The 16,394-nt window shown below is 47.6% G+C and overlaps 1 protein-coding gene across 1 annotated transcript in view; it reads left to right on the top strand.

Annotated features, from left to right (window-relative positions):
* The window catches only part of ADAMTS16 (ADAM metallopeptidase with thrombospondin type 1 motif 16), a 104,376-nt gene that overhangs the window by 17,818 nt on the left and 70,164 nt on the right, over positions 1 to 16,394 (top strand). The window contains exons 4-7 of the mRNA XM_048516288.1: positions 816 to 1,086; positions 6,946 to 7,145; positions 10,050 to 10,133; positions 15,798 to 15,957. Coding sequence (XP_048372245.1) covers positions 816 to 1,086; positions 6,946 to 7,145; positions 10,050 to 10,133; positions 15,798 to 15,957 — 715 coding nt within the window. The remainder of the gene's footprint in view (positions 1 to 815; positions 1,087 to 6,945; positions 7,146 to 10,049; positions 10,134 to 15,797; positions 15,958 to 16,394) is intronic.

Genomic DNA, 16,394 nt, shown 5'->3' with positions numbered 1-16,394 from the left:
CCTGGGGGACATGAAAATCACCACCCACCCCTCTCGCTCCACCTTGCCAGGCCTGGCCCCGCCCCACCAGCCTGTCCTGGCCTGTTTTCAGCCAGCAGAAAGCTGTTTCCTGCCAGCTGGAAAAAGTAAGTGGCCTCGTTCGGCTGCCCAGGGGTTTCCACGGCAGCAGAAGCCATCGGAGCAACTGAGGAGCATTCCCAAAGGTCCTCAACCTCTGCGGTTCTGTAGCAAAGCCACTGTTGCGGGGCGGCACCAGGGCAACAGCGTGGCAGACATGCTGTAGTGCCGGGTACTGTGGTGAACTCCCCATTGCGTTGAGGCATTCCCCATGCCAACGACAGGGCATTTTGCAAACAACCTCCTATTTCAAACCCCGATTAAGGTGGGAACCATGTTTAGTGTTAACCAGTTTCCTATCACTGGTAAAGAGACCAGACTGAGTTACATCTGTTTCTGTTTTCTCTTTTAATCCAAGTTAGCAAACGGTGATTAAGCTGGGAACCTTGGTTAGTGTTAACCACAGTGAGTATCAGAAGAGAAGCCAGGTGTAACCCTGGTTAAAAATGAGAAAGAGGAGGAATGTGCTTGAGAGGGGGAAGGAAGAGATCATAGAGGAGCCTGTTGCTTAGACTGGTTTTTAATTTATAGATAAGCATTTGCAGGGCGCTGAGTTGCCTCCGCACTGGGCCTCCGGTGTCTCAAAACTATTGTGTTGACTGTGGAGGCCCAGAAGCTCACTGTGAGAAAAGGTCAGCGTCTCCCAGAGGAATGCCTGGATCCACTGGCAATTTTTTAATTGTGTTCTGTCTTTCCAGTCAGGTTTGATAAGGACGCAGGATGCCGATTACTTCCTGAAACCACTACCTCCAGATCTTGCGCTTAAACATGACTCCTCTGCTGCTGTTGGCCACCGCTCCCATGTGCTCTATAAGAGATCAACTGAGTCACAATCGTCTGTTGAGAACGAAGTCACTGTGAACAAGGAGCAAAGGGAGGCGGAATCGGCCGGCGTTTTCCCTGGGCCCCAGAGCCCTCACAGTTCCAAGCAGCAAAGCAAACAGCATTTTTGTGGAAGGCGCAAAAAATGTAAGGACAGTCCTATTTCCCCACCCTTGTTATTTAGCCTTTATATGTGGTAGTTAAGACTGTCTGCATTCCTCTTCTGGTCATGTTCATGCTTAACTGAGCTGTGAGCTTGAATTGGGGGGCAGAGTTACCCAGTTTTTTACCCCAGTCAGCGTTCAATCTACTCAGATAAATACACCACTAGTAACTTCTATAGATCCAGTGAGCTGTGATGGTCCTATTAGTGCTTACTAACTTGAATGTTGTGCACCAAACTTACATCTAAACTCCTAAATGTGTGAACAGTCGTTTGGTAAACAATTTGCAGTGGGATCCGTCCCTGGCCTTGGCCTGGCACCATCTTTATTAGGTCCCTTTAAAAATTGTTTGGTGGTGTGTATCTGCATATTTGCAAGTTCCTACTTAAAGAGAACTGACATGAATCCAACCTAAGGGTGCCAAGTTCAGCTTGGGAAATTCCTGGAGATTGGTTGCTGGCCTATGGGAAGGGTGGAGGGACTTCTGTTTCCCTAAACTCTATGGTTCGCCGGGGTGCTGTGTGGTTTCCGGGCTGTCTGGCCGTGTTCTAGCAGGATTCTCTCCTGACGTTTCGCCTGCATCTGTGGCTGGCATCTTCAGAGGATCGGAAGTTCACCTTTTAAAGCTACTTCCTCCAGGGAAACAGATCTCTGTAGTTTGAAGATCAAGTATAATTCTGAGAGAGCCACGGGATCCACCCTGGGTTTGGTAATAATTCTCTGCTCCAACATCAGCAGTTAAAAGTCTTGCTCATTTCAGCTGCAGAATGAAACCCATGCTTTGAATCTCTCCCCTTGAAACTATGGGGCTTTAAAATATGTACATTTACTTATTTAAACCATTCATTAGCTTCCTTTCCAACTTGCGAAACTGAGGGTGGTTTACAATATAAATGAAATCACAATCATAAAAGCCAAACGCCGCAACTTAAGACTACTGCCAAATTAATCAAATGTCGTCTGAAATAAAACCACCTACAACTGCCTCCTAAAGATGAGGGCACCAGGCCCACTTCTCAGGGGAGGTTGCTTCATGATGGGGCGGGGGAAGGGATTGGGACTTCTCATATCCACCCAAAAAGGTCTGTGATTGACCCTGTGGTCTCAATTCGCTGGCAGGAACATAGGGGAGAAAACGGTCTTTCAGATGCCCCGTAGGACTTTTAAAAACAAAACCAACAACTTGTACAGGGCTCAGGACCGGGACCCATGTAATTGCTGTGGTGTCAGCTCCCAATAGTATCACAGGCTTCCATAGATGGGCCCGACAGCATTCTGCGCTAGCTTCAGCCTCCAAACATTCTTCAAGGGTAGCCCCAAGTAGATTACATTGCAGTTATCCATCCTCAATGAAAGTAAGGCAGGGCTCACTGTGGCTAAATTTGACTGAACAGGGGACAGGTGCAGCTGACGTGCCGGTTGCTGCAGCCCCCTGCATTTCTTAAATGAATGCTGCATCGGGTAGCACTCCCTTGACTTTTCAAGGGAAGTGTAGCATTCTCCAAAGAGATCTCAAGTCCCCAATCTGCCTTTCTGTCAACCCAAAGGACCTCAGCCTGTTCAGGATTCAGTTTCAGCTCATCCACCATCACCCAGCCCATTACAGACTCCAAGCCCTCTTTCAGAACATCACCAACATCCCAGGGATTAAGTGGAGAAGGAAGGTAGAGTTGGGTTTCACCTGCAACTCTGGGACACTCAGTGCAGACCTACTATGACCTCTCCCAGCAACTTCATGCAGACGTTAAATATCTCTATATGCACCTTAGTCGAAATTGTGGCCTCTGGTTTCCACTGTCTTTACTGTTTGCAAAATTGTGGGACTCCTGGAAATGTTTCAGACTTGCAGTTCCCACGATTTTTTTGTACAGCTCAACAAAGTGAGTGGGTCATGCCCCCTTGCCTTTCTGCACATGGCCCAAAGTCCCCTCGGAAGCAGCCAAGGGCCCGAAGTTGTGCCTGAAGTGAATACTTTTTTTTTGCAGTCAGCACCCAGTGTACGGTAAAAGAATACTTAGCTGTATTGAGACTTTCATCAAGGTGAAGTAGTTGATGTCTGTGTGCTTTTTTCCCCCTCCAGGGACTTCCTCCCGGCCCCCCCCCCACCCCCCCCCCCCACTCCCACCCCCGGCTGCCCTTTCTGCCACACTTTGTCAAGCAAGCAAACTGAATGATTGGGCTAAATATTACTTTAACCAAAAAGACCAGGAGTTATTTTCTTTGAATAGAGGGCAGCACTCTCTCCCCCTCCCCCCCTAACATTACCTCTATTCTCAATTTAGCGGTTTTTTTCTTCTTCTATGGGAGATGTATTATCTTTGTAGAACAAACATTGCTTTCTCCAGTTTTTCTGATAATGGCAAAGAATGGAAATAGAATAAAGTTTTACTGATTTTGAAAGGGGGGAAAGCAGCAGTCGCAGACAAGGGCTCTGTCTTGCTGCCTCTGCTTTCCCGCTGCTTCATCCCAGACTGGTCGAGTAAACTTTCGGGGTCACATGGGAAAGGCCAGTGATGTTCAGTACAACCAATGCGTGGAGCATTTGCTGCATGGGAAATTGACATTTGGAGCCAAATGTTAAGAGATACAGTGAGGTCTGCTGAATCAGCCATATACTTGAGGCTGCAGACATGCATAAAAATACAACTGCGCTCTGGAAGCACGCTTGCCTCAGTTTCACCACGCGCACCTCTCCAGGAGAGGGGAGGTTTGCAAACCTCCAGGTGGGGCCTGGAAATCCCCCCAAAATAGAAATGGCGTCCCAAACAACAGAGATCAATTACCCTGGAGAAAATGACTGCTTTCAAGCAGAGGCGTAGATAGCAGGGGGACGGGGGTGCACGTTGCACCAGGCATGTGCCTGGGAGGGCATGCACAAACAGTTCAAATTCGTTTGTGGTTTTTTTTGTATTTTTCGTGTTTTTTCAGTTTGTGGCCTGCAGGGGGCACTGTTTTTAGGCTAGCAGCACCAAAATTTCAGGAATTTCTTGAGAGACTCTCCTGATGATGCTGCCCGGGTTTGGTGAGGTTTGGTTCAGGGGATTCAAAGTTATGGACTTCTAAAAGGGGTGCCCCATCCCCCATTGTTTCCAATGGGAGCTAATAGGAGATGGGGGCTACACCTTTGAGGGTCCATAAGCTTAGACCCCCTGAACCAAACTTCACCAAACTTGGGTGGGATCATCAGGAGAGTCTCCTAAAGATACCCTGAAATTTCGGTGCTGCTAGCTTAACAATTGCACCCCTGACAGCAGGCACCCCCCAATTTCCCCAGATTCTCCTTTTAAATCCACCCCCTTCAGCATGGATTTAAAGGGAGAATCTGAGGTCCCAGTTTAAACATTGAAAGCAATGTTTGTTCTACAAAGATAATACATCCACTCCAAATAGCATCACTTTCAATGTTGTTTTAACTGGGGACCCCAGATTCTCCCTTTAAGGTGTATTTAAAAGACATTGAAAAATTACCACAAAGCAGATAACAGGCTTGAATTTTGCAAGTCAAGGAGGAGTGAGAACCAGAAGACAGAACATTCAGTTAGCATTTGATCCTCTTGTGCAGATATCTGTCTAAAGCACTGTGGAGGCAATGGGCGGAAGATGGACTCCCGCCAAGGAAGAAGAAAACACAGACTACTTTTTAGAGAGGGTGTTTTTGTATGGATCCTGGGCTGTGCCAAGTCAGGAGCAGACAGCCGAGTGAATGTGGCAGGGTATCGTTTGCAGGAAGGTTTTATCTGGTTCCCAGGACCACAACTGAAGGCCGTGACTTGTTGATCAACTGTGAGGTTCAGAATACAATAGAAAATGCCACAATAGAAACAGTGAGGACTGTATTATTCTTCATATTTGGGGACTCTCGTCTGTGTTGTAAGCCGGGCCATGACGGTCTGTTCCCCCAGATCTAGGAATTTCACCAAAGGCGTGGGGGGGAATGGCCCCAAACAAAGTGGCACCCTGCCCCCCCCCCACAGGGCCCCCCATGCCACCTCCCCCCACTTACTTTAGTTCAGCCGGCTGCAAAGAGCAACCAGCTGAAAAAGCAGCCTGGCTGGGCCACTGTCTGAACTAAGGTACATGGCGGGTGGGGTAGAAGGGGCGGAGGAGCGCCCCCCCCCCACTTACCTTAGTTCATCCGGCTGCAAAGAGCCAAGGCTGCGGGGCCTGGCTGGTGGGGCTGGGTCAGGCAGGGGCGCCCAGCAGCGGCCTCGACCAGGCAGTGGGTTCTGTTGGGCCTGGTAAGGGAAGGGGGAGGGGTGTAGGGGGCGATTTTCCACCCCCCACGTGTCCCTAATTGTGCGGGCCCAGGGCACGGTTCCTCCCTGCCCCGTGGTTAACTATGCAACTGAATTTCACTAACTATGACACTACCGTTGGATACCAGTTTGTTCTTTATACTTTGAACCTTGAGTGTCTGCCATACAATAAGATTGACCCATAGGCTGCTCTAGCTCTGTAGGGTCTCCTATTACAGACTAATTAAGATGGTGGACCAATTAAGATGATGCTTGGTGTTCAATGCATGGAGCATTAAAAAAAATGATTATCAGGCATTCAGGGACCTGATTTGGATTAGGGCTTATGGGATAAGCGTTCCCATGATGCCATTTTCCCGATCTAAAAAGGAGCAGCAGTGGCGTAGGAGGTTAAGAGCTCATGTATCTAATCTGGAGGAACCGGGTTTGATTCCCAGCTCTGCCGCCTGAGCTGTGCAGGCTTATCTGGGGAATTCAGATTAGCCTGTGCATTCCCACACACGCCAGCTGGGTGACCTTGGGCGAGTCACAGCTTCTCGGAGCTCTCTCAGCCCCACCCACCTCACAGGGTGTTTGTTGTGAGGGGGGGAGGGCAAGGAGATTGTAAGACCCTTTGAGTCTCCTGCAGGAGAGAAAGGGGGGGATATAAATCCAAACTCTTCTTTTTCTAAAAAGTCCCTGGGGAAGCATGATTCCTAGAGATGCATGATTCCAGCGCTTCCTACAGAAAAATGATAAGACTTCCAGGATAACCACGCTACCACTGACAGGCAACCCCCATGTCCCCCTGCCCTTTGGGCCTCTTACTGAAGAGACTGCATCCCCATTTCAGATGGGTGCACAGGAAAGACTTCAAACCCCTCACACCGGGGTAGTAATATGAACAAAAACCTGTTTGTCTGCTAACTACATCCAAAAAATTTCTAGTATCTCTTTGCCTGAGGCCAGGTTTTCCTAGCTTATTACTGGCGATCCTTGAGAAAGAGAAAACAAGAATGGAGCCTAGAACTTCCTGCATGAAAAGACACTAAACTGTGCTCTTCCCTCACTCTGTTTTCACCGGAATGAGATTTATTTTTTTAATAATAATAATAAGCCTTTATTTGGCATAACAATAATCATAACACAATAAAAAAACCTGAGATAAAAGGTATACAAATACAAAGGTTAAAGATAGAATATAAATTATTGATTGTGCATCACCTCCAGTAAAAATTGTGCTACCGATTCACAAGTTTCATTGTCAGAATTGTCCAGAAGGAAAGGGAGTCTACCTGATTCTCCCATTTCACTAGGTATCCTAGAAAGAATATTGGAATATTTTGATCTGATATTAGCACATTTAGGGCAGCAAAGCAGTTGATGTGCCAATGTTTCAATTTGTTGTTCACCACAACCCTTTTGCTCATTTCCAAGTTGTTAAATCTACCACGCAATAAAGCGGAGGGGAAAACATTGAAGCGAGCAAGTGTGAGGGGGAATGACATTTATTGGTCATGATCTTTCTTATGTCTGTAGCTGTTGAGTTTGGTTTTGCTCTGTGTGTACACAACGTTGGCCTTATTTGGAGATCTCCTGTCTTACAGATCTGCCCCAGCCTCCAGGTAGAGATACCTTTATCTTGCCAGATGAATATAATTATCTGCTGAGAAACAAACGCTCTCTTCTGAAAGGCTACAAAAACAAAGAGCTGAATGTGGAGCTGTTAGTGGTGGTGGACAGAAAGATGCTTCAAAACCACGGGCGCGACAACATCACCACCTATGTCCTAACAATACTTAATATGGTACAGTGTTGTTTTAACTGGGGATCCCAGTTTCTTAAGACAAGATGGTGGTTTAACATTTGGAATGTTGTAGATTTGTTCTGCCCTTCAACCCACCTTGAATTCAATCCTGAGGAAAATTTGGGAGCATCTGGCTCCTGGTTTGCCTTCCTACCCCTCTGTTATGCCTCTTGCAGTGGGTAGAAATCAAATCAAATGTGTTTACATAAAACCATAAGACATCATCCACATAGGGGGGAAAAGATGCATGCTACACACACATCAGCTGACAAAATATAGTTTACAGAAAACATAAACTTTAATACTACCATAAATGGTCTCTGTTGCATTACATCCTGCTATGAAAAACAAATACATACTGAATTCTTAGAGCTGCTAGAACAGTGATGGCAAACATTTTCAAGACCAAGTGCTCAAATTGCAACCCAAAACCCACTTATTTATTGCAAAGTGCCAACATGGCAATTTAACCCAAATACTGAGGTTTTAGTTTAGAAAAAACAGTTGGCTCTGAGGTGTGCGTTACTCGGGAGTAAGCTTGGTGGTAGTTGGTGGCTTTGCTTTGAAGCAACCGTGCAACTCTTCCAATGGGTGAATCATGACCCTAGGAGGGTTTGCTCAGAAGCAAGCCCCATTGCCAGCAACTGAGCTTACTTCCAGGTAAAGGATTGCACTTTACTTCTTCGCATGAAAATCAGTGGGGTTTAACAGGGTTACCTACACTGCTTCCCCAAAACTAGGTCTTAGGTTTAATGCTAATAATCGAGCCCAGCGGCCCAGGCCAGCCTAGATGTGGGGGGGGGGAAGCACTCTGCGCATGCCCACAGAGAGGGCTCTGAGTGCCACCTCTGGCACCCATGCCATAGGTTCGCCATCACTGTGCTAGAACAAACACATCAACTGTTATGTTATGCATTATTTTCTGTCAGAGATCAGAATTTCTCAGCCTCATTTGAAGATGATGTATTATCAAGAATTTCCTGCAAAAAGATCTTTCCCTTGGGGAGTATATAAAGAGCATTGGGACGTGTCGCCTATGAAAGTTTCCGTTTCTCTCTGGCCTGATATATAAACAGCATCTCACAGGAACTTCAACGCAGCTCCCCTGCAAAAACACCAGAGCCACTTTTTCACTATTTTTTTTCCAGACGGTAGGCAGATGACTCTTGAAAAATAATCCAGGAAACCAAAGTGTGTCTTTGCAAGGCCGCAAAATCAAGGAAGTGAAGAAATGAGACACGTGGGTGTGTTACGATCATTGAGGAGAGAGAAGCAAATGTAACTGGGGCTCTCGTGGCGCTTTAATGTTGGAGAAGGGTTTAATCCATCATACATATTTGTGGACTAGAGGCTGCTTAATCAGACACGTGGCTGAGTGGTCCGTAGCCCATGATCACTGATACTGGAATGCAGTCCCGCTAGTCTTTAAGACACAACTAGATTGGTGCTTATTTTTGGTAACCCAACAGGGCTACTCCCCAGACACCCAGCGTCTGAGAAGGGGCAAGCAAAGGAAGATCACCTTCTCTCAACCTGAAGGCAGGAAGCATCTGCTTGAATCTGCAGTGTTTAATTTTTAATTTTTAATCAATTTATACCCCACTCTTTTCCAGCTAAGCTGGGCTCAGGGCAGCTTCTCACCTTAATAAATCACAATATGAAATATATAATATAGATTAAAAACATAGGATTTAAAACTACAGATCCCAATTTACCTTCACAGATGGCATTCTAGTTACATTGCTAGAGCAGCAGTGGTGTAGGAGGTTGAGAGCTCGTGTATCTAATCTGGAGGAACCAGGTTTGATTCCCCGCTCTGCCGCCTGAGCTGTGGAGGCTTATCTGGGGAATTCAGATTAGCCTGTGCACTCCCACACATGCCAGCTGGGTGACTTAGATCACAAGGTTGTGATTGTGGGGAGAGGAAGGGGAAGGAGTTTGTAGGCCACCTTGAGTCTCCTTACAGGGGAGAAAGGTGGGGTATAAATCCAAACTCTTCTTCTTCTTCTTCATTACTAGTGAGATAATAATCGTGTGTCCCTATTCAGTCATGTGGGAGGAGGGGGAGTCCATTGTTCTGAACGTGAATCAACTCAAGTTCAGCAACCTCATATTGTAATCACCCTTTGAAGTTCCTCTGTTTCGGAATTGCCACTGTTAGACTGCATGGCCGCGCAGGCACCATATGAATGCTATGCAGGTTGGGCAACCAACTGGCACGGGGAGTTCTCACTGGTGGCTCAGTTTGGCTCAGCAAAAGTGAGCTTCCACACAGAAGAAGAAGAGGAGTTTGGATTTATATCCCCCCTTTCTCTCCTGCAGGAGACTCGAAGGGGCTTACAATCTCCTTGCCCTTCCCGCCTCACAACAAACACCCTGTGAGGTGGGTGGGGCTGAGAGAGCTCTGAGAAGCTGTGACTAGCCCAAGGTCACCCAGCTGGCATGTGTGGGAGTGTACAGGCTAATCGGAATTCCCCAGATAAGCCTACACAGCTCAAGTGGCAGAGCTGGGAATCAAACCCGGTTCCTCCAGATTAGATACACGAGCTCTTAACCTCCTACGCCACTGCTGCTCCTAAGTGCTAAGGAAGCCCAAGAGGGACTATTGACTACCCACCTTACAGGCGCCAAGACTGTGCCAAAGATCTTACAATTCAAAAGCAAAGTTTTTAGTACTTCTCTTGTCTTCTTAATTTGCCATTGGCCCAGAGCCTCTTGACCAGCACTGGCCTTCACTGGAATGATGTTTTTATTTTCATGCACGCTTTTAAGGGCCATCGGTTGCGTAAGCAAAATTCCTTGAATTATTTTTTAAAAAAATTAATGCAGAGTTGATTGAGCATATTTTTAACTATCTTTGGATGAACTGCAGATGATGGTACCAATTCTTGTATTTTCCTTTAGGTTTCTGCTTTGTTCCGAGATGGAACTATTGGAGGGAACATTAATATTGCTGTAGTTGGTTTGATCCTTTTGGAAGAAGACCAGGTACTGTGAATAAACTTGTTATCTTCAGTGTTATTGGCTGAAAGGACAATGAAATAGAAGAAGAAGAAGAGTTTTGAATTTATATCCTCCCTTTCTCTCCTGTAAGCCTCAAAGGGGCTTACAATCACCTTTCCCTTCCCCTCCCCCCACAACAAACACCCTGTGAGGTGGGTGGGGCTGAGGGAGCTGCAAAGAACTGTGACTAGCCCAAGGTCACCCAGATGGTATGTGTTAGAGTGCACAAGCTAATCTGGTTCCCCAGACAAGCCTACACAGTTTGTGACAGAGCGGAGACTCAAACCCAGTTCTCCAGATCAGAGTGCACCTGCTATTAACTGCTACACCACATGTGTGGGTGGACATATGTGGTATGTATGCATACATGGAAAGCCTATTCTCAAGCCAAGCCACACAGGCAACTTCTTGGCAACTTCTTGGGAGCAGCAGTGGCGTAGGAGGTTAAGAGCTCGTGTATCTAATCTGGAGGAACCGAGTTTGATTCCCAGCTCTGCCGCCTGAGCTGTGGAGGCTTATCTGGGGAATTCAGGTTAGCCTGTGCACTCCCACACACGCCAGCTGGGTGACCTTGGGCTAGTCACAGCTTCTCAGAGCTCTCTCAGCCCCACCCACCTCACAGGGTGTTTGTTGTGAGGGGGGAAGGGCAAGGAGATTGTCAGCCCCTTTGAGTCTCCTGCAGGAGAGAAAGGGGGGATATAAATCCAAACTCTTCTTCTCTTCTTCAGAAAGAGGTGGGTGATGATACAGCACAGGGACTCTCAGTCATCAGTGCCATGGGAGATAAATAGCATGTCCTCTAGGGCTTGTGCTGCCAAGTTCAAGCCCTGTCACCTTGCCCTGAAAGCTTAGACCTAGAAGGTGATGAATATACCTTGCTTAGGATGACATAGTACTGGCCTTGCATGTACATACTCCACACCCACTGGCCCCATTCTTACCTTCCTTGCACTCAGCAACAGGCATCTTCTGCATGTAAAAGGGTGCGCACATGGAGCTGCATTTGTGTTTGGGGATGTTGCTTTCTGAAGTGTAATCAAAGTCATGGAAGAGCTCATGAGCATACAGTTGTGTTCAGAATGTCTCATGAATGCACAGAAGTTGAGAGCTGCAGCCAGCTGGCCCAATCCTGCTTTTGTTTTTTTACTTGGCAGCCACGTCAGTCCAGCAGGAGCAAAGTTGGTGCCCTGGAGCCATGTTGCACAACGTCACAATGGTGGATTCCACACAGCACAAAGATAATGTATTTAGGATGCATTAAAACCCATTTTGGGGAAGTACTTTGGACAGCTCTCTTCCCCAAAACGACTTCAGCCTGTTTGATTCCTCGCAACCCAGGTTTTTCAAAAAGTCACTAAACTAGTGACCGCCCCCCTCCCCGTTACCCCCAACTTGGGTTGAAGACATTTCCTGCCTGCTGAGCGAACACAAGAGGGAGAAGGATGCATATACTGCAGCTTCTCTAATCGTGTCAAACAAACAAACAGACAAACAAACAAAAGGGGAAATGTCACATAAGCGGGATTGCTAGGCAAAACAAACTTTGTTCATCTACTTTTTACATGGAAATCACACACAGATGAGCTGCAAGCAGAGGAGAGCTCCACGGGGACTCTTCACAGAGAATCTACTTTAGCACACAAAATGGCAGGAGCAAGCGTGAAGCTGACAAGCGCTCCATGCAGCAGGAGGGGGGGAAGATCCACTTTGGCTGACAACGCTCGTGTTCTCCCTGGCTGGGGGAATACAAAATGCCAAAACAGATCTTTTTATAACGTTCTAAAGACATTATATTTATACTGTGCAGAATCCTCCGATACCTCTTCTGATTGTACCCAAAAGTGATGCCATAGGACTGTAGGGCGTTTTGTGCACATTTGGTCTTTTCAGGTCCAGTGGACATTACCTTTGGGTCAGATTCTCAATGGCACACGTGTTTCTCCCTCTTCAGGACTCACCGGCCGCAGATCAGAGAAGCCCCATGGTTTCCAAGAGCAGGCAAAATATGATGTTTTGCCTGCCTTCATGGGGGAAGCGGAACACACCAGGGTGCATTCTCCTTTGTTTGGCTTTTCTGCCACTCTCCATCTTTCCCTGCTTATGCAGGAACAGTTTCGCCCATTCCCTGGCTGGCTGGCATTTTCAGGAGATTGGTGGAGCTTCATTTTTTTTAAAAAAATGATACTTTTGATCTATCACTTCTGCAGTAGATCATTAAAGCAGTCTTTTAAAAGAACAAAAAAAACCCTCAGTAAGGCCCTTTCCGCACGGGCCATATACAGTGCCCTGGGGATGGCAAAAACGCCGTCCCCAGGGAGCCGTTCGCACAGGGGGCGCAGCTGCTTCGCAGCTGTGCCGCCTGAATGGCACGAAGCCCCGTTTTCCTACCTCGCTCCCTGAGCGAGGTTTACGGAAAACGGCGGCTTCGAGCTGCTGCCGTGCAAACGGTAGCGGCTTGAAGGCGCCCTCCCCCCCTTTCGCCCTCCACCTACAGTGTCTGTGGCCGTCCAGCGCATCGCCGAGGTCTGGGGACATGCCCCCCTGCCCTGCAACGCCGGAGCACTCGCGCAGGGTAGGGGGGACGTGTCCCCAGGCCTTGGCGACGCGCCAGACGGCCACAGACACGGCAGGTCGGCCGGGCGACGGTGCTCCACGGCGCCGTCTTCCTGGCTGTTTCTGGGACTGTTCGTGTGAACGGTCCCAGGGGGGTTGGGTCAGCGTTGTATACGCCGACCCAACCCCAATCGTGGCCGTGCGGAAATGGCCTAAGAGACAGTAAACAGTTTCCTGACCCAGAATCAGGCAAAATGGTGGCTAAGCTCCATATAAGCCACGAAGCACCTCCTTGTAGTTAAACAAGGGAATGCAGAAGAGCCCCACTGTGAAGCACAGAACCCACCCTGGCCTCAGAGCACTGGGGCAGTGGGGCAGGGTCATGAGGGGGGCAATGTGGGGGAACCATGTGATTATGCTTCTGGGGGAAGCCTGGAAATGACATCACATCTCTCTAGGAATCACTGTAAAAAAGCAGAGTGACATCACTTCCAGGTTTTGTCCAGAAGTAACACACCTTCTGATTGTGGTGGGTTTCCCAGGCTGTGTGGCCGTGGTCTGGTAGATCTTGTTCCTAACATTTCACCTGCATCTGTGGCTGGCATCTTCAGAGGTTCGCATATTGGTGCTTTTATTAGTTTATTTTTTCCTGCTAGCCACAGGAGCACAACAGCACAATAGCACAAAACAAGAGATAAGAGCAGGGATTCCCTGCTCCCAGTGGGAAACCGGCAACCCTAGCTTTCAGAGTGGTCATGGGGCTGACAGAGAGAGATTGAGGCAGTCCAGGTAGCTGCACACTAGGCGCTCATTGTACAGTACTCTGTGAGGAGAGCCCGGCAGCCATGTCTGGCCCTTCGCCCAACGTTTTTGACACCCTGCTGGTGCAGGTTTTTAAACTGTGCAGGGCTCAGGATCACAAACCTTTTATCTAGGATTGGGAGCCAGCTCCAAATCCTGACTTTGAACCTTGCTTCAAAGCAAGCCATCTTTAGTATGCACGATGGCCGTGGTGGTGAACCGTTGGCACTCCAGATGTTATGGACTACAATTCCCATCAGCCCCTTCCAACATGGCCAATTGGAAGGGGCTGATGGGAATTGTAGTCCATAACATCTGGAGTGCCAACGGTTCGCCACCACTGCACTATGGTAACAGTCAGTGGTGGGATCCAAAAATTTTAGTAACAGGTTCCCATGGTGGTGGGATTCAAACAGTGGGGTAGCGCCAATGGGAGCTGTTGAAGCGGGCACGACGGGGGCGTGGCCGGGCATTCCGGGGGAGGGGCATTAATAATTTCTCTGTTACTGTAAAAAACTCTTACTGTAAAAAAAAAGTTCCTAATTTCCAGCTGGTGTATCTTTCTGTCCATAATTTAAGCTCATTATAGCAAGTCCTATCGTCTGCTGCCAACAGAAACAACAACTACTCCTCTAATGGACTGCCTGTCAAATACTTAATACTTTCAAATATTTCATTTTGTTTCTAGAAATCAAAAGAAGGAGACTTTCCTTAAACAAGGAACTTTGCCATATTTCTAAAACATGCTTTTAAAACAGCCCAACAGGGAGAATTATCCCGTTTTCTACCTTCGCTAACCAGCCACATAGGAAACGACAGGACTTCGTGATTTTTGGACCTAATGGAATTTCTAACGGAAAAGCGGACCCAATAAGTAGCCCCCTCTCGGCACACACAAATAATTAGTAACCCACTCTCGGGAACTGGTGAGAACCTGCTGGATCCCACCTCTGGTAACAGTGATGCTCACATAATTCTGAACAGTGGCCAGCAGTGGCGCTCAGGTAGTCCCGAGGGTGACGAAAGCCAGCATGCAAAAGGCAGAGGGGAACATGGTCTTCCAGCCCACCCTTTTAACTGCGTTTTAGCAGTTTGGGAAGTCAGCTTAATCTGTTTCAATTACCTCTTTAATGGTGGGAATATGTACACCGATTGCCCGGTCAAATACATCAAGGGACTCGTGCTCGGTATTTTGAGGGCGGGTGGCCGTCTCATGGCTCACCAGCAGAGCTCTCAAAGGACACTGTCGGATGCTTCCTGTTCCCTACAATGGTTTGCTGAAATCTTCCTCTGTTTCCATTCCCTTTCTTTTGCTTCGGAGTTGACTGCGGAGCTCTGAGGAGTTGAGCTCTTGGCGAACAACGTAATGCCTCATTTTACCTGCTGAGTGATTCAGCCTCCTTAAGTGACAGCTTAATTATGTTGACTACTCAGCTTTTCATGCCTGGATCACATCCAGCCTGAACAGAGTAAGAACAGTGATCTTTTGATCTTACACCTGCAACATAATTTTCCTTTACATCGCAGGCTCGTGAGAGCAGCTCTTGTAAACCTGTAGTTTCTGCTGCTTTCTGTCCATCTGTAATAAATAATATTCAGTGCAGGGAGGGGGAGAAATAATTAGCCCTCTCCCCTCCTTGGAAGAACTCTATAATTCCCGAAGCCTAAAGAAAGCCCAAAATATTCTGAGAGACCCGTCTCATCCAGCACACTCTCTTTTTGAACTGTGACCATCCGGCAGACGATCTATCAGGTCTATCAAAACTAGGACAAAGAGGCTTAGAGACAGCTTCTACTCTTGAGCTGTGGCGATGCTGAACTCCGCGGCTTCGTGTTGATGTGTTTGGGGCTGTGTAGGGATGGGTGGAGGAAGGGGAAAGTGAGGATGGGGTATGAGTCTGGAATTGTGTGCATCGAGGAATGCTGCTGTAAATTTCGTTGTGCGTGCACAATGACAATAAATGCTTATGCTTATGCTTAAAAGCAGACTATCATTTCTAGAGCTGCACCGTTGAGATGGTAAATCGCCAGTATTGGTTGATCAGAAGTGTTTTGATTGATTTTTTTTAATTAATTCATAAACAAAAACAAGGGATGACATCTTAGGTGAGGCATTTCCCCCACCTTTTACACAGGAAGGGATGCCTCTTCAAAGAGGATGTCCCACTTGCATGTTCTAAAAGCAAAGAATACTTTTTTTTTATTTTTAATCGAGGAAGTAAAATAATTTCCTGTGTGCAAAGCAAAGCTCACTGAATTTCCCGTAGACTTCATTTCTGTTTGATTCCTGCGCAGCCTGGACTTACGATAAGCCATCACGCTGACCATACCTTGAGCAGTTTTTGCCAGTGGCAGTCTGGACTGATGGGAAAAGACGGCAGCCGACATGATCATGCGATTTTGCTTACCGGCCTGGACATCTGTTCCTGGAAAAATGAGCCCTGCGACACTCTTGGTGAGTACAGTTGTGCGAGTGGATGTCCTTTGGCCCCCGTTTGTGACGCCTGCAGTCCATTGGTTGACTTGAGACTCAGGCCCTTTCCGCACGGGGCCAAAAACAGCGGCCCAGGGATGGAAAAACACCGGTTCACACAGGCAGCTGTCCTGTGCCGCCCCGAGCGGTGCGAAGGCGCTGCTTTCCACCTCCCTTCCCGAGGGAGGTTTTTGGAAAGCGCCGCCTTCCCATCGGCGCTGTGCGAACAGCGGAAAGGGCCTCTGCTCCAAGAGAACGTAGGGCCTGTGATTTAAAACGTTTATAAGATTTTGGAACATGTTTAAAGTTTAGCAGCAGGATGGTCTTGAGCCAGTGGTGGGATTCAGCAGGCAGAAACGGTTGTTAAAACGGTGCTTGTAAACAACCAGTTGTTAAATTATTTGAATCCCACCACTACC

This window comes from Sphaerodactylus townsendi, linkage group LG14, assembly GCF_021028975.2.
Source record: "Sphaerodactylus townsendi isolate TG3544 linkage group LG14, MPM_Stown_v2.3, whole genome shotgun sequence".
Taxonomy (NCBI): Eukaryota; Metazoa; Chordata; class Lepidosauria; order Squamata; family Sphaerodactylidae; genus Sphaerodactylus; species Sphaerodactylus townsendi.
This window is presented reverse-complemented; position numbering and strand designations above follow the sequence as displayed.